The sequence below is a fragment of the Pseudopipra pipra genome, chromosome 26 (genome assembly GCF_036250125.1).
Source record: "Pseudopipra pipra isolate bDixPip1 chromosome 26, bDixPip1.hap1, whole genome shotgun sequence".
Lineage (NCBI taxonomy): Eukaryota > Metazoa > Chordata > Aves > Passeriformes > Pipridae > Pseudopipra > Pseudopipra pipra.
In genome coordinates, this window is record NC_087574.1 from 2645326 (window position 1) to 2664350 (window position 19025).

The 19025-nt window shown below is 46.6% G+C and overlaps 1 protein-coding gene across 12 annotated transcripts in view; it reads right to left on the minus strand.

Annotated features, from left to right (window-relative positions):
- TANC2 (tetratricopeptide repeat, ankyrin repeat and coiled-coil containing 2) overlaps positions 1-19025 on the minus strand; it is a 238360-nt gene that overhangs the window by 112017 nt on the left and 107318 nt on the right. For 10 of the 12 annotated variants that reach the window (XM_064636755.1, XM_064636753.1, XM_064636757.1 and 7 more), the window contains one exon: positions 10031-10141. The exons of the other annotated variants lie outside the window; for them this stretch is intronic. In XM_064636755.1, the coding sequence (XP_064492825.1) occupies positions 10031-10141 (111 nt within the window). The remainder of the gene's footprint in view (positions 1-10030; positions 10142-19025) is intronic. 12 annotated transcript variants of the gene reach the window in all.

Sequence of the window (19025 nt, forward strand, 5' to 3'; positions counted from 1 at the left end):
TTCAAATATTAATAGTTCTGTGATAGCAACAGAAAACAGCCTGACCAACTTCAATCCCACCACTGACAAGTGGCAGAGTAAATATTCTTCTGGATGTTGAGCCCAGAGCCCTCTCCTCTGCCAAAAATCAGCCACTGAGCTTTGGGTGGGTAAAACTGCAGCTCCAACTTGACCTGTCCCCCTGTGCAGCTCCCCTTGCCCCACTGCCTCCTGCTCCATCCAAGAATTTCTGTAAGAAAACTGCCAGAATTCCCACCATTAATCCCACTCCATCAGCCTCTTGCACCACTTCCACAGACACTTCCTCTCAGAAGAAATTCAAACAAAAGGAATTCTCCTCGGCCCAGCACGTAAATCCTGCTCCCTCCCCACCACCTTTCCTCATGATGTCCTTTAATATTCCTTCAGTCCTTTAATATTCCTTCAAGCCTTTAATAATTCCTTCAAGTGGATTGTCAGAAAGACAGTTATTTTTAATCCCAAACCCTTCTGAGCCAGAGCAGGCAGTGAGTGGAACTTCAGGGTCTAATTCCATGCATTTCATGTTCTAGAGATAAAACCACCTCTGCATGTACATGGGGACGAGTTTTCCTGGATTTCAGGACCAAAGAAAAGGGAATGGGAGAAATGAGAGGGTATTCAGGGCACTGATCACAGAACAATATGATACAGAGGAAAAAAAGGCCATGATTATCATGAATATGAGCCTGGGCACGTGGAACATCTCCTGAAAGCAGGATTACACTTCGATCCCTGCAAAGGTTCCTGAGCTCTTTAACAAATCAAGGACAGGAGGATGGAGGCACAAAGTCCCCCCCTGATGGAAAGCACAGGTGAAATTAGTTCTTCCTTTAGAGCTTTGGCATTTTAGCTCTAAAACATCCCCTGACCACAAACACAGGTCTGTGCTCCCGGCTCTGAACACTCACCACTGATTGATTAAAGGCCTTGGCTCCTAAATAAAGTTGTTTGGTATTTATTTGTAGGTCTTTCAACTGACCTTTTATTCCAGACAGGTTTGAGGCTGGTGTCTTACACTCTTAGTGATGCAGGTGGGGGGGGTTAATATCAAAAAAGGACAAATACTCCCTTAAATACTATCTGTTTGATAAAACCTGGTTTTATTTTGCTATATTAGGCATGTTGCATCATATACACCCGAATAATATCTTTAATTTCAGCAACTGGTTTTCAAAACCTCTCACATTCCCTCCTCCTCCCATTTCTCACATCATAAAGCTGAGAGAAATCTCACAGGAATTTTGCAGAACCTGCTCCCTCACGGTCAGGCCAACCCTGCCCAACTAACAGGGGCAAAAAAATACATACATTTATTTATGTATGTATAAAACAGAGTATTTCCATCAATGTGCAAAATCAATTCAGATTTCCATCTCCAAAGCCCACACACTCCTTTCCATCCTCAGCAGCTACAAGAGAGGCAGAGCCAGCTCAGACCCTTTTTTTGTCCCCCCCAAGGCAGCAACCAGCCCCAGTTTCAGCACTTTGGGAAGAAAAATCTGCAGAAGGGCATTTTGACAAGCAACTTTCCTTCTCCCAAGATGGTTTTGCCAGGTCAAAACCCAACAAGTATATCATGAGCCAAATCTTTATTGGTTATGACTTTCCTGTCCCCCTTTGACCACTGTTAACTGGGAGGTTGTGGGGTTGTAGCTGAGCAAGAGACAATGAGAGCCCAAAGGCCTTGTCATCACCTGATCTGATCTATCAGCACATCCCCAGAGCAAATTTATTAAAAGCAAATCAGACTAAACTGTGACCTTGCACTTGCAACACTGACAATAATCTCAAAAACCCACTACACCATCATAGAGCTAAATAAGATTTCCACAGTTCTGTCTGGGTATAAAAACTGCTACAGAGATGGAACAACTACTGTTACCAGCTTTTAGAATGCCAAGCCAGGTTGGAACAATCTGGGCTAGTGCCAAGTGTCCCTGCCCATGGCAGGGGGTGGGACTGGATGAGCTGTAAAGCCCCTTCCAACCCAAGCCACTGATGATTCTCTGATTCTTTTCTGTGCTATTTTCAAACAGAACCAATGTCCAGGGCTGTTCTAACATCCTTTCAATGATTGGAGAGGGAAGACTACTGTCCATACGGATGAGATCCATTTAAAATTTACTGTTTCTCTGAAGCATAAACTACATTAATGAAAATCTTACCCCACTCAAACCAAATCCCCCCACAGCACAGTGAAGTTACTCAGTGTAGGATCTGCATTTCACCCATAACATTTGCTACAGTCTCAGCTCAAAGACAATTTTGGAGCCTGCACTAAGTCCCTGACTACTGGAGGAATTGGACCAGGCTGGTACAACCAGTGCTTCCCAGCAAGGCTGTGCTTCCAAACTGGCAGCTGGCCAAAGCGGTCGTGCTCCCATTCAAAGGAATTGTTTCCGAGCGATCTGGAGTCAAATAATTAGCGACATAAAACATCAAAAATCCTGCTTAATGAAGCAGAAAATCTACTGTGGTCCAGGAGGTTGCGAGCAAATTGATCTCCTTTCTTCAGGGGCCTGAGTGCAGCTTTGCTGCCCCGGAGATGGGGGAGACCCGATTTCACAGGGGCAACGACAGCCAGGCTGGAGAAGGATAAAGAAGTTCTTGTTCTGCGGGCCTGGGGAGGGTGAGGAAGTCAAGGCAACTGGCAGGAGAGCACCAGTCATGGTGTGGCTTTCAGAGAGCTGCATATTTTCACTCAGGAGCAGCTCTCCATAGCGTCGCTCAGGCTCAAGGACTGTCATCGGCTCGGCTCGTGTCGGCACCGGGACATGGGAACCAGGCCTACAAAAGAGTGGAGCACTTCTCTACAAATGCAACCACCCCTCCTTCTGCTGTTAGAGCTGGTAAAATCAAGGTGGAAGGGTCTGCCTCCATAAAATGCTGAAACAAAATGACAGCAGCCCAAACCATCGTGGGGAAAGAAGAAGTGGAGTTACTGAGCACTTCCTTCGGACTGCGGAGTATTTGGGAATAAATATCTGAGCCAGGAGGAGAAAGGGAAGGCTGGTTACTCATTAATTAGTCACTAATCAGCACAACCATGACCAAGAACTCCAGCAACCATCATCTCCTTCCTTTCTGCCTCCCTTAGCACCCCAGTATTTCCACTTAGGACAGGCACAAACACAAGGTGAAGTCTGACTTCTGATTAAACTTCGCCTGGAGAGCTCCTAAAGACCTCAACAGCTGCAGGAGCTGAAGAGGAAGATGAGGTTTGTAAAGACATTGAGAGCATTGTAAGCAGGAGCCCAAAGGCAACTGGGACAGGGCTGTCACCACCAGGCCAGGTTGTCACTGCCCCGGGACCCATCGTGTGCCAACACACGGCTGATCCAGCCTGGCAGGGGCTGAGCAGGAACAGCATCCCCACAGGATGCACAAGGCTGAAGTGAATCCCCAAATCTAGTTTGACAGGCAGTATCCTCCCCAAACTGGAGGTACTGGTGGGTCTTTTCTCCAAAAGAAGGGAAAGTCCAGAGGCAATGATTTAGTTTTGGCCAGAACTGATACTTATAAAATGCAAGTGCAGATCAGAGCTCCTGTGACACTTCAGGAAGACACTGAGAAACACCAGAGCCTTCAGCACTGAGTGGGCAGCACTGCTGGGAGTTCAAAGGGCACATTTTACCATTCTCAGCAATAAACTGAGATCCTGAAGGTGGAAAAACAGCTGAACATTTCACTTTGAATGATACTGGCAGCAGATGCCTTTGATTACCAAGTGTAATAGATTGTCCAAAAGAAATTAGGCAGAAGGCAAACAGGAGAGAGATTTGTTACCTGAGACCTACAGGGGGAAAAAAAAAATCCATTGCAACTTTTCAATATGATTTCTGAGTCTGAGACAGGAGACTTTGGACCTGTGCAGAATCTGTCAGGTTTGAGATAAATCCATGTCCTGTGATCTAAGCCAGAGCTAAAACTGCTGCAGAGTGAAATTCCAGGTATGTTATCCATCATTAGAAGGTCCAGTGACTCCAGTGGAAGACACAGTGATGTCCCATTATTAGCCATGTCTTTGTCCCATCCAAGATAGATAACTTTGCTTTACAGGTGGATGTATTTGGCCAACAAAGGAGCTGAAGATGGAGCCCTTTGTAGAAAAGGTGATTTGAGGCACTTGAGCAAGCAGAGACTACTGGGATAGTGCTGGAGATCTGGGCTGAGAGTCCAGGACCTGCCATCATCCGATGTACCCCATCCACTGGAACAGTCCCTGAACTTACCTAAATCCTCCCCCCTTTGCCTGCAGCACAATGTTCTACACCCAAAGTGGCACAGAGAGTCAGCACTGGAACACAACCCTGGAGCAAAACAAACACTCCAGGCCCCATCCAACCCGGCCTTGGACACCTCCAGGGATGGAGATGTTCTCAAAAAGACAGAATTTATATGCATTCCTGCAAAACCTGCCCTCACCTTCAACAGTAATGACTTCAAACTGCCAGAGGGCAGGTTTAGATGAGACACTGGGAAAAATTCCTTTCCTGTGAGGGTGGTAAGGCCCTGGCACAGGTTGCCCAGAGAAGCTGTGGCTGCCCCTGGATCCCTGGAAGTGTCCAAGGCCAGGTTGGATGGGGCTTGGAGCAACCTGGGCTAGTGGAAGGTGTCCCTGCCCATGGCAGGGGGTGGCACTGGATGGGCTTTAAGGTCTTTTCCAACCCAAACCAGTCTGGGATTCTATGAATTGGAAACACCAGTGCAGGCTGCCCTTGTCTTCAAAACATAATCCACTAGAAAAGGAAACTCCTAAGGCAGCAGCCACTCAATCAACAGGAAATCTGTCACTTGCTCAGATGTGGAAGGGGAGGAGGTTTCACACTGATCCTCCCAGGCCCAGCAGTGGCAGCTGCAAAGGGAACAGGGTTGCTTTGCTGGGATAAGACAGAAAGCTCTAAACATTCCATAAGCTCAAGTATCAGCACAAAAAAGTTACTGTTCCCCAACAGGCAGCTCAAAGCAAGCACCCCTGCTTGATAAGGCAAAACAACTCGTTAAGATTCCCTGGGATCCATTGGGATGGGCAGCCAGAGGTGGAGGCTGCAGGAACTTCTGTTGCTGAAGTACCTGATGTGCAACACACCATCCAGGTGACACCTTTGGCAGCAGTCACAACACTTTGAAGTTCTTCACATTAATGGAATTTGGATCATTTAAGAGCCTTTTCCCCTCCTTTTCCCCATTTTATTTTTCTCCCAGGGAGATGAACCCAAACCCTGGGTTGTAAGGGAAGTTGGTCGTTCACAGACCACATCAGGAAGCTTCAAGAATACCATGACATCTCCAAGTATGTAACAGTTAGAACACATGGCAATAATCTGTGGGATTCATATTATTTTCACTTCTTCTCTTGAGCATCTCCCCTTTGACAAGAAGATTCAATAAACCCTAAACTCTGAACCCAGTCACTGTTCTCCAGACTCGATGATACCTGACAGCAGGTGGTCTGTGGCCAATCCCAAATGGATTCACACCTGGAATTCTACCAATGCCTTCAGCATTCCTCTCTCAGGACCAGAATTTCAGACCAGGGTGGGGCTTGTTTTGTCAATCCAGGAGTTCATTCTGAAGCTGTTTCCATCCCTTGATATGGCAGAAGGAACCAGCAACGTCCCAAGAGCGGCTGGAGAAAAGTCAATCGCTGCCATGGCAACCGATGTGCCAAATTACTGCTCTCCTGCAACGAGGGCTGATCACAACGATTTCCCATTCCCTTCAGGTCAGTGGGCTTGGTAATGCTGGGACAACCACAAGATTCAACAGTAAAACCCTCTGTCAGACCACAGCTGGTTTGACTGTTCCCTCTCCTTCCCCCAGCCCATCGCTGTGCAGTAGCACAGAGGTTGGAGCAGGATCCTGCTGGCTGAAATTCTGTGGGTATTTTTGCCTCACTGCCTGTACTTTCACCAGGAAACATCAGAGTACAATGCTGGTTCCTGCATTCCCTCTGAAAGAGCTTTTTGCAACACCTGAGAGATGTTTTGTTGCGTTCAGGGGGAGCGTGTGGATCGTGTAAAACGAGAAATACACATTTTACATGGTGATAAGAAAGCAGCAGCAGCAAGCAGACAGCAACCTCAACGATCCTTCAACCAAAGGAAGAGAAAAAAGGAGTGATGAGATGAACACAAGTGCTGCTGGAGATGGTAAATCACCCCTCCCTGTCCGTGGTTCCTAACTCAATCAGGGCTGGAAACAGATGCCTGCCAACCTAACGTGGAACAAGCAAACAGCCCCTGACCAGACACTCAACATTTGTGTCCCAAAATTTCTGAAGGAGGAGTTAATCAAATTAAAAGATAATGTCATAACACACTTAGCCTTTGGAACACGGCACCAAGGTAATAAATCACACAAAATGCAACTGCAAACATTAATCTGAGGCAAAGGGCTGTTACCTGAAAGCACCATCCATCTCTGACCATTGCCAAGAGGTTTCCTGAGCACTTAGAAGTCAAAACATGTTTTAGCCACCATGAGTAACAAAAAGCAGCTCAAAGGAAGATGCCCTCGTGACCACAACTAAGGGAGTGGGGGTGGTGAAGTGGGGGGAAAACCTACACACTACACTGAGTCACCAGAACCACTGCAGAGGAGGTTTAAAAGTTGAACAATGGAGGGTTGAAGGTCTACAACTGCTACTCTTCCACCTTCTCCCCCTTGAAGAGCAGTGATGGCTGTGGGGGTGTCATCCCAAGGGTCCCACTGCCTTTGGAAGGCTGACAGGAAGGAAACCACAAAGACCTCTGCTGAGCAGTGTCTGCAGGATCAGGAGAGACAAGGAGGGAGGATCAGAAACCTTCCAGATCCTCTCAATAAAGTCTCTGTTAAGTCACTGAGTCACAGAGGGGTTTGGGTTGTAAGGGACCTTAAAGATCATCCAGTGCCACCCCCTGCCATGGGCAGGGACACCTTCCACCAGCCCAGGTTGCTCCAAGCCCCATCCAACCTGGCCTTGGACACTTGCAGGGATCCAGGGGCAGCCACAGCTTCTCTGGGCACCCTGTGCCAGGGCCTCCCCACCCTCCCAGGGTAGAAACAAGGAACCAATTCCTTCTCCTCCGCTGACACTCCAAGGCAGAAAGTGCTGGACTGAACTCTGAACGAGCACTGCAATCACAAGAACAGTCACAGAAATATAATTCTGGTACTAATGGGTTTCTCAAAGCCGTGAAACGGCTTTTTTGTCATCATGTGACATGCAACAACTATAAAATGTGGGCCAATTTCTGCTTTCACCTGAAAAGATTTAATTAATTTTTAGCCACCTACACTCCTTCCTCTAAACAACGAATGTAATTTAAAAAAAAAAAAAAAAAAAGACTATACCAAGCTTAAAACTTTAACCACATCTATTAAAACTTCCCTCAAAAGACACTCAGCACCTTGATGTTCTTTCTTTTTCCTCGAAGTTGGAACGTCGGGAGCGCGTCACCCCACACACACTGACTCACCCTGGAGATGTCACAACCAATCCTCCCCCCAGGAGCACGAGAGGCCACTGGTGGCACCGTGGTTGCTCAGGAAACCACCTCCCTGGAATGTGCTGAAATTTGCCTGAAGCCTTAAAATAAACATTTTGGGACTGAGCAAAAACTTCACCTCTCGGCATCTCCAATTGAAACCGTCATTCCTGGGTGCAGAGCAGATAATGTTCTCTTTTCTTTGCTAGTTAGGGTTTTAAACTGCCTTTAAGCATATAATTAATTACATTTCTTGTCAGGGATCACGTTACAAACCACTCCACCTCCACTCCATTGCCAGGCAGACCCTTCAGCCTGATTTTCTTCCTTCTTTCAGCTCACACCATCATTCCTGGAGATGCTCAGGATTTAGCCCTGTGTGCTAATTAATCCTTCACAGGACACACATGTTTTAGAAGAGGGTTAGACTAAGCCTAACACTGAAGAAAGGAGCTGTATTTCCCTGGAAAACTGACTGCAGGCAGTGCCTGAAGCTTTGCCATGGTCCAGGGTAGGACTCAGCCCCTCTTCCTCCACCTTCCCATCAGGAGCTGGACCCTACACCCAGACTCAAAGTCCTTTGGTCCCTACAAGTTGTCCATATCTTTGTTCTTTCTTTTCCTCTTTACACAAGGATCCCCTTCCAGCCACCTGCTTCCTTCCAAGGGCTCACCTCCTGAGCTCCTTCAATCCAGCCTTCCAGCCCAGCAAAACCTCCAGCTCTCACATTACTGCCACCTTCCCAGCAGGATCCATCAATCCAGGCACCTTCCACAGACCCAGGCACCTTCCACAGACCCAGGCACCTTCCACAGACCCAGGCACCTTCCACAGACCCAGGCACCTTCCTTCCATGAACAGCTTCAGAAATCCTTCCCCAACAGACTCCTCCCTATTCCAAGTACACCAGCAAGGCACTTGGGGACGTGGTTTAGTGGTGCCCTTGGCATAGTTGGGTTTATGGTGGGACTTGATGATTTTAAAGGTCTTTTCCAAGATAAATGGTTCCCTGACTCCTCTGTGACAACCCCCCTGCTGTCACTTTTCCCCCTTCCTTCATGTTCCTTTAACGACACTTCCAGGCAGTACAAGACTCCACTTTTCCTTTCAGATCACTCCACTATCAGCAAGAGGAAATCAAACAGCAAAAAAAAGACATTAAAGGAATTGCAGATCCCACTGCCAGAGCCCAGCCCTGGGCTTGGCAGGAGTCCTGCCCTTCAAAGCTGGGGCAGAGGGAGACAGACACACGTGCAGGCACGGGAATGTGGAACTGATGCTTTTCAAGCCAAACTTACAATTCCATTCTAATTCTCTGTGGATGCAATCATAATAAGTTTGTAATTATTAACAATTATAAACATGAGAGAGGAAGCCATTCAGTCAGGAAAAAAAGGGCTGCAACAGCACAATTTTAATTGTAATTCACGGTGATTGAAAAAGGAGCAGCACTTTTCAAGGCAACTGTGGCCTCAAAGGAGGCTCTGCCAAGCACAGAGACTATCTTTTTATTTCCTAAGACAACTCCTCTTTCAGACACAATACATTAAAGCAAGCCCACATTCAAAATCTGGACACCATTCAATTAATCCCTCCAATTTTGGGTGCTCCAGAAGCTCTTCCACGAGTTCACCAGCCACGGAAACAAACCCCCTGATTCCACAGAGCCATTCATTAGCATGACCTTGGCTACTGTAGCTGCAGATTTCAGAGCACACGTCCACATTTCCACACCATTTCAACACATCCAAAGCCTGCAGCGAGCACGGATCCCCTCGGCTCCCAACGAGGGAAAGCCAGGGCAGGGAAGTGCAGGATTCACCACAAAACCCACCCAAACACTGGCTGCTGCTGCTTCCCAGCCCTCCCCAGGTTGCCCAACTTCCAAGTTAGGAAGAAATCTGGGAAATGAGGCCGGGATTCCAGGCACTCACTCACACATCTGCTGGCTCTGCCTGGGCTCAGGGGGGATTTCGGAGCCCACGGATGAGAACGGGGTCAAGCCAGGAAGGGACATGACCCACTTCTATTTATGTTTCAGCCAGAGGCCTCGAGCAAGATGAATACTTTTCAGAGCAACTACTACAGGATGCATAAATCAAACAGTGTTTCTTTAAAAATAAAATAATAGTAAAAAAAAAAACAACCACCCCCACCCCCCCTCGATATTCCTGGCTGCAGGTTACAAGGTCCCACGGTTTGGGCTTTTTAGCTGATTTAATGATATTTCTGAAATGTGGTTTTATTGCAGCCTCTCTGCAGAGCAGCATTAAAAATTAAATTTAAAGCAGTGCATTCACTGGCTCCTTTTTATCCTCTCTAAATTATTCCAGGGGGAGAGCGGCCACACGCAGGACTGAGAGAAACAAACGTGAAATGGGCAACAATTCCAAATTATTCCTTAGTCAAGTTTCCGAGCCAGTGAAACTGGGGCTGGGGGAGGTCCAACCAACCACCTGGGCAAAGTGATATTTTAAAAATCCCTCTGGCTGGAATTGCCTGCTCTCCCTGTTCCCGCAGAGCCTTCGCGAGGGCCTTACCAGGGCAGAAAGCATCAACGTCCAGCTTCTGGGCTGCAGAGAGGGTTGGGGAGCCAAGCTCAGACTCTGGGATTCGAGGGCTCTCCACAAACTTTGCTTTCCTCAAAGGGGCTGAAGGAGAAGGAGGGGGAGAGAGAAAGAGAGGTCATGAGTAAGGGAAATAGCAAGCAACAGATGGAAGCACTTAACTAAACGACACTGTCAGACTCATATCAGGTTACTCTTTTTTTTTTTTTTTTTGCCAGGAAAAAAAAAAATTATCTGCATTCTTTACAAAGGAGATGGCTCTTGGTTAAACTTTCAATCTGCACAGGCTGACTTGAAAGTGTGTGAGCACCGAGGCACATTCCTGATACTCTAAAACACTTCCTTTTCTCCTACTTTATTAATTTCGTTGTTTATAGGAAGCAAACGAGCAGCTGTGGAAAAGCAAAGATCACAGAGAGGTACACAGAGCCCATCAGGGTTTAAGATACTTAACTCTAAATATCTGAACTGGACACACAAATGCTGTGTTCAGTAATTGTTTCCTTTGACGTAAAATTTCAATTTCAAAAGATTCTCAGTGTTGGAGCAAACAGGTTCTGGTGTTCAACACAAAAGAGCAGAGCAAAGCTAATGGTGCCCAAGCCAAAAACAAGCATCCACTTTTATCCTTGCAAATCTAGAGGAGATCAAGAGACTTAATAAAGAACAGGGAAAAGGTAAAGAGGGTCTGTCACAAAGCAGTGCTGACCACTAGTACTAGAAAAATGGGATTTTCCACATGTTTTAACAGCCTGAACTCTAAAAGACATGAAATTCTGCACAACATTTGTTTGGAATAAAATTAACTAAAATAGAAGTGGTTTAGTAAAAGTCTTTAAACACGCTCCTGCCAGATCAGAGAAAGAGAACCAGAGAATAAGTTCTATGCAGATATTATTGTATTGCATTTCCAAGTTAAACTCTCGTGCCCATTACAGTGAAAGGCTGATTTGAAAAACCACTCAGCAGCAGCTCCGGGGATCAGCACCTCCTGCCCCTCCATTTACATAAATTATATTTATAGTTCCCTGTCCCACAAATTAAATTTGGGCTCTGAAACTAAAGATGGGGGGTTGTTCTTGTGCATCTCCTGCAATAAAAGCTCAACGGGGCAGGGAATGACCTCAGAGGCAGCGATAAATCTGGGTTTTTTAGGGAAAGGCTGAGCAGGTCCAGGGTGGGGAACCAGAGAGACAACACACAACCAGCCTCTAACTGAGCTGTACATCCACCATCCCAGGAATCTTTAAACAAGGGGTGTGGAAAACAGAGGTAAAGGTCGGGGTGTGGTTTTCCAACAGAGTCCCTGGGGAGCAGAATGAAGGCAAGGAATCAACCCTCCCATCTCTGCACGGAAAGAGGTGCTAAAAACCCCTCTGACTCTCCTCCTTCCCCCTCCTGATCCATCCCAGGAGACCTGGAGAGGGCAAACAGGTGCCACTGTGCACAAGGAAACCCTGGATGAGGGTGAGGGATTTCCAGCACGTTCCCTGGGAGCCCATGGGGGCCGGTGGAAGAGGAGCTGTGCCAGGCAGGAGGAATGGGGGAGATTCAGGGAGATAAGGGCAGCCTGGAGCCCCTCCTGCTCCCAACCCACTGGATGTGCAGCCCCTTCACACAAACAACCCGATGCCAACTTCTGTACAAACCTCCCCCCAAAAATCCCACCTGTGCACACACAACACCCCACCAGCTGCAAACCAGCCTGGATCAGTGAAAAATCATTCCCAGTAAGGACTTGTGTCAGATCCTGATGCAATGAAAACAAATATCAAGATCGTTCCCACAGCCTGAAAATTGTTTAGAATAACAACCCTGCACTGGCCAATCCTGTAATATTTCATTTGTAATTGCAGTTTTAATAAATATGGTTGTTTCAAATGTTTTACCATGCCCCCCCCGTAACAGTCATTTTTATAACATATATTAGAAATAGCCCATCTTTCCTTTCTTTATCATTCCTGGCTGACCCCAGGACCACAGATCACCCTGTGCCCACGTGGCTGTGCTCTGGAACACAGAACTAACAGAGTTCTCACAGTCCTACAGATGCCAATGACTGTGATGGGATTGTCACCAGAAGGCTCTGCACTACAGTTCATTGCAAAAACAGAGGAAGAAGAATTTTAATAAATAAAGAGAGGGGGATGGTACCACTACACACAAGTCCAGAAAGTGCAGGACCTGCACCTTTTGACAGATCCAGCACTGAACAGGTTGGCTCCCCCCTGTAAGGGATCAGTCAGTGTCCCATCTCAGTGTGGGTTTTATTTCTGCATCTCCTCCTCCCTGAGGAGCCCCTCACCCCATCAATCCCTGCCTTCTCCAGAGCACTGACTGATGACAGCACAAGTGAGCAGCTCGTGGATTCAACAAGCTGATGGAGCTTTGAGGGAAACAAAGAACTTGGTATCACCCGTGAGGTGGATCCTCCCTGCACTGCAAGTTCAGGCACACACATCATTTTACTGGGTTTCAGAGAATGGGTTGGGTTGGGAGGACCTTAAAGACCACCCAGTTCCACCCCCCACACCTTCCACTAGACCAGGGTGCTCCAAGCCCTGTCCAACCTGGCCTTGCACCTATTTTATGGTTTTATTCCCTAAAAAGCATGACTTGAGCCTTAAAAACATGTTTCCACCAGCCAAGACACACCTTGTAAACATGACTCACACACAACAGTTTGCTTTAAAAGTCAATTCAATCCTCTCTGTGCAGCTGCAGGTTGGGAAAAGCCACAGAGCAAAAAGTCTCTGTTACTTCAAATATCCTGAACCTGTAAAAGACAAAAACTCCTCCTAAGTCACATGTAACCTGATTACAGGAAAGGAGGATTTTCACATGCAAGAATTAAGCCCCCCTGACTCATGTCCAAGTGAAGATTATCCTGACAGATTCAGATTTGGGGAATTTAGTCTTCTCCTGGAATAAACAACAAATGGAAACGCCATGAACTCAGAAATCTGCTTTGACACTCTTCAGCCAAATGTTAATTGATCTCTTTATAAAAAAGTGACTTTTTAGGCCCAACTGTTTGCCTTGGTCCTGAACACCCTCCTGTGAGCACAGGCCAGTCTCACCATCAAAGTCATGGGACGAGCATTTGGCCCAAACTATAAAAACCAACAAAAGCATGAAACAATCATTTGAAGGGCTCTGTACCTGCTCAGTCCCTTCGGCCTCTTATTCCTGCAGGATTTTCCTGTATGGAACAAACCAACTCTGGCCTTAAACAGCATCAAAATAGCCCTTTCCTGTTACACAACTGCAGGTTTTTGAGCAGAGAACATTATGTCTTCCAAAAACACCGGGGAAAAAAGGGTCTGTGCAGCAGCCAGTTATAAAAATGTCAGGGATTAAGGGAAGGTGGCAGTCGCTGCCTTTCCAGAACTGCAAAATGAGCCTTTAACTCAGAAAAACGTATGGATTCCACGGAGCCTGGAGTCCCAACCTCGTCCCTGGGTGCCACCACCCGTCACCAACGACAGCCCAGGAGCTGATGGGCACAGCCCTGGCTCTGTGTCCACCCAGGGACCCCTCCTGTGCCCAGGGGCTCGGTGACAAACACCAGGCTGGCATCACATAGGAACTGACTTGTGGTACCAGTGTAGGAACTCAGATTTCAGTGCCTGAGAAGTTATTCCAAACCATTACTGCCCATTTTCGGGGCGAGTTCCGCAGTTCTTAGCGAGATTAATCCCCATCAGTGGCGGAGCCAGCGGAGGAGAACTGAAAATCCTTCTGCCAGTGCAAATAAAATTCTCATTTCACTTTGCCAGCGACTCTTCCTGAGCAAGGAAAGCGATGCTCATTCCAGGGCAGGAATTAAGCACATAATGCAACACAATTAGCAGGGCTGGAAGTCAGAAAGTTTAATCAGCTGCTCGTTTATGGCACTTTCTGCAGCAGGTCTTGTGTCTTCCAGAGGGGACAAGGATTTCTCCCTGGGAGGGTGGGCAGGCCCTGGCCCAGGTTGCCCAGAGAAGCTGTGGCTGCCCCTGGATCCCTGGAAGTGTCCAAGGCCAGGCTGGACAGGGCTTGGAGCAACCTGGGCTGGTGGAAGGTGTCCCTGCCCATGGCAGGGGGTGGGAATGGACGATCCTTAATATTCCTTCCAACCCAAACCATCCTGGGATTCTGTACTAAACTAACACTGGGGAAAGTGTTTCCATACCAGCTGCAATGGCAGCAGCCTGGCTTTTGAAGAGTCTCCCTAAAACCAGAGATTATTTGGAAAGTTCTGTTTCCACCCGGCAAACACAAACCATCAGCCCCATCCCTCAAACCTTCACACCCACACCAGTGGCTGCTGAGGCTCCTTTTCCAAGGCTGGATGAGCAGTTTGGAGAGCTCTGTGGCCCCTCCAGCATGGAAAACACTTCAAATCCAGGGATCTGCTGATGGTTTGTCCTTTTGAACATCTGCTTGGAGCGCTGGGATCAATTCAGTGCTGTTTGTGATCAATGCCAAGCATCCACTGCCACATCAAACCAACCCTAAATAAAATCAGGATGTGCTTATTCTCTCTGAATAATCATTTTATCTCTAGTAGCACCGAGTTCTCCTTCAGCCCATTGAGCTCCCTAATTCTATTGCATTTTCTCTGACACCATTTCATTGTCACATAATTTATAGATGAGTTAGTATTTTAATTAGAAAAAGGCTTTTCTTTAGATTAAAAGGCGCTGATAAAAGGAAATTATCGTGGATTAGCAAAAGGCTGCAGCTCTGAAATTCAGTTTGAGCTCTGGCAGCAATGTTTCACTAACAAGGGGTTATTAACACCTAATGAATTGATTGAACAAGGCTTTATTTTGGCAGATCTGAATTCATACTGTGCTTTGACTACAATATATACACACACCTACACCTTTTTTCTATGCTTACACCCATAAAGATACACATGAACTTATCTATGGCCAAGGAAGATGCTGGAGCAAGCAGCTCTTTTCCCACCACATGGATGATGCATTGATCCATCCCAGGGTTCCTGGGAGCCTCTCCATGCACCAGCTCCTTCCATGCATCAGGAAAACGTCCATTACTGCCCAAACTGCATTAACACAAAGCACTGGAGCTTTTTACTCACAGACTCACACACTTTATCCCTACAAAATACAACCAAAGTGTGGCCACGTGCCTGGATTCTCCAGCTCCTGAGAGAGTCCAGCCAAGGAGCTCGGCTCAAAATCAGCTTTTCTGCCCAGCTTTGTCCTCTCTGCACCTCACACAGCTGAGTTTCACCTGTACTTTGAACACTCCTCTGTCACAAGAGGAAGAACTAATGAGATTTGTGTAAAAATACTGGTTTTATCACCACTAAAGAGGCGAAAATGTGATGGACATGAGTGAACCTCTCTGTGTTTCACAGAATCACAGAATGGTTTGGGTTGGAAGGGGCCTTAAAGAGTTCCTTGAAGTTCCACCCCCTGCCATGATGGGGTTGGGGGATTTACCACACATTCATCTCTTGTGACTGGTTCAGCTGAGGAAGAGCTGAAATCTGCACCTGGATACTGTATTTAATTGTGGTAAGCACAGTATTATCAGAGGATGTTGAGGGGTTGGAATGGACCTTAAAGGCCACCCAGTCCCACCCCCTGCCATGGGCAGGGACACCTTCCTACTAGAGCAGTTTGCTCAAGGCCTTATCCAACCTGCCTCTGAACAATCCCAGGGGTGGGGCAGCCACAACCCCCACGACCCTCTTTGTAACAGAAATTCAGCATTTGAATGAAATCCTTAAAATGCCCCAAGTTTTACAAACCCCTCCCCGAGCTGTGCTGTGACAGAGCCATGGTTTGAGGAGCGAACTTTGAAAACTTGGATTTCAAGAGAGGAAAAGTGGGTGCTCAGCAAATCCTTCCCTCCCCCCTTTAGCTCATCCTGAGGCTGTGCCAGAGCCTGACTCACGTGCTGGAGCTGGTCCAGCTCCCTCAACCCAAACTGCTGAAGTGCTGCAGAGCTATTGATCCCCAGAGCTCCTGGAACAGAGAACTGTCACACCCAGCACGGCTGGACTGCACCCAGCACACCAGGGATGGATGGATGGAGCTCTGTCCTGCCCCTGGGCCCAAAGGACTCCTTGTTTTGCTAAGAGCCATAATGGGGGAATTCCAGACCACGGGATCATTCCTGCTGTGGCACCAACCCCAGAGTGGTTTGGGTTGGAAGGGACCTTGAAGCCCATCCAGTGCCACCCCCTGCCATGGGCAGGGACACCTTCCACCAGCCCAGGTTGCTCCAAGCCCCGTCCAACCTGATGCTGGAATAAGAAAGCAGCTCGTTCAGAAATGTATATGCACAATATGTACTTGGAAACGAACCAAGAGTCATATTTTGGTAACAGAAAATAAGTTATTTCTTAATGAACTGCATGGGGAGGGATGGATTATACCACTGCATGTTTTGAGGTGCCAGAGCTGCTGGTGAAGGTTTCTGGCAACATGTGGCACACAGGTATATCCCAACACAGCTGGGATGTTCTGGGCCAAAGGCATCTTTGATAGAACTCCAAATAAACTTAAACCAGCCATTAATCACAGAATCCCAGAATGGCTTGGGTTGGAAGGACCTCAAAGCCCATCCAGTGCCACCCCCTGCCATGGGCAGGGACACCTTCCACCAGCCCAGGTTGCTCCAAATTTATCCAACCTGGCCTTGGACACTTCCAGGGATCCAGGGGCAGCCACAGCTTCTCTGGGCAACCTGAAGAAATAATATCCCAGCTGTGTGTACTTCTGGTTTTTAAGGATAAATCAAAAAGAATAATTAAAATTCAAACAGTGACAACACCTCCAGTAAAGGTTAACATCCTCTTTACATAACCCAGCATTATTTTACAGGATCCATTGTGGAACCTGTTTTTTTTTCCCTCTTCTATTCTTTGAGCCCATAAAAGCTTTTTGAATTCCCTTTGCCAGCCTCTCTCCTCTCATCCCACGTTATCGCAGGGGCAGCACAGACAAGTGGGGAGAACAATGTGTTGTCTGCAAACATCACACTTGTTCCAAAACTTGCAGAAAAACACGTTTAGTTTGGGAGATAAGGCCCCTGAAAAAAAAAAAAAAGGGAAGAAAATTGCAGGAAATGAAGGTGGAAAAGGGAAGAGAATAAAAAAAAAAAAGCAGGAGGAGAATCCAGCAAGCTGGTGATGGATGAGAGCAGCAATGGGAAAGGACTGCTCAAAAAAGCAACTATCTTAATGTAAAAGTTCTTCTTTAAAATGTAGACATGAAGGTTTTGCCTGTTACTGCTCCTGAAATTTATCTTTTCTTTGAAAAAAATGAGGAATATCCTTCTCCAGAGAAGTGGATTCTGCAGTCCTGTGGGACCACAGAAACCTCCTGGAACATTCTTTCCCCCTCTCTGGCTCTCCCCAGGTGAACAATGCACAGAAAACATCAGCAAGTCACAGCAGTGATGTCACAAAAAGGTGTTCAGTGACCTCAGAAAGGAGCAACTCTTCTGAAAAAGTGTCTTAAATAAATCAAATTATAACTCCACTTCCTGAAATTATTATAAACCCTCCCAAATAAAAACAAATAACTGATCAAAACTGACATCTGTATGAACAGACATTTCTAATCAATGCTCAAGGGAGAAAATCCCCTGGTTTTGAAAGGCTTATATGTTTTTTAAATACATGTAGAATAAAATAATACAGATTTCTGCCTGGAGTGTTCAATAATGGCCAGTACAATGATGTTCCAAATAAATTTCTGTATTCAGAGAGAAAATAATTCTGCCTAAAACACAACCTGCAGTCTGCAGTCTGTGCTTCCAGAACGAATTCAGCTCAATTCTCATTTTGTTTATGACTGTGCAACAATTTTCTGCCATTTGGAGCAAATGGCAATTTTTTTAATCCAACTTCTCACTGCTGGAGACACCAGACAGCAAAGTGCCCTCTCCCAGTCAGCCAGAGTGGTTTGGTTTAGGTTGGACCAGTGGGAGCATCCCAGTGAACCTGCTGAGCAGCTGCTCCCTGGAATATTCTGGCAAACCTCTGGGAAGGAAGCTGCTCCTGTTAATGCTCCCAGAAAGACAAACCCACCCTCCCTTTCCCTCTAGATAAGGTTTTTTCCCAAATGTGGGCTGCCAAGAAGTCTTTATCCCTGCAGGGGAGAGCTTTGAGGAGCAGGAAGTTGTTTAATTACCATCCAACCATGGCAGGAGGAGGAGATGGGACTTTCATCTTCCCATCCAAACCTGTCAAGTGGCTTTTGACTCCTCGGAGCTGAGGCACAGTGTACACCTCCCCATGTCATTTCCCATCCAAAACTCTTCTTTTCAGCATCTTCTGAAGCCTTTTCAAATTGCCTTTTTTAGTAGAAATTCCTCATCTGTGACTCAAGGTGAAAACTTGTGCATGAGAGGAGGAGGATGAAAGAGGAGAAAGGGAGGCAGCACCACTTGCTCCAGTTCTCTAAGTCATCTTGTTATGAAAACAAGCAATCTCCCCCCTGATACTTTCCATAAATTTCTGTTGCAGTCAGTTTTCCTTTTCAAGTTTCAGACTTTGTACTAAAAAAAAACAAAACAGTGACTGCAGACTTGGGACTACAGGACGAAACCACGTCATGAAAATTTTAAGCCTACGTAAGATCTGCTCAAATACCCCCAAAATGCTCCCACATGGCAGAAACAGGGTAGAGCTGGAGGGGAAAACGTTCCTCAACCCCTCACATCCCTTTTCCCAACAGTTTTATTTCATTAAATGTTAAATTCAAAACAGATGAGAGGAGAGTGCCACAAAACACGAACACTGAATTGTGTTATTCCCATTCAGTCTCCTACTATCCCAAAGTTCTTTCAGTAATTCAGTGACTCAAATATTGCACAGAAAATGAGGAAAACTGTTCAAAAGGACCTGGATATACCATAAAGGACATTTAGTCTAAAGACAACAGCAAAGAGCTCAGTCACTTCAATCAAATTCCAGGTAACCCGGTAATTCAGGGTTGGA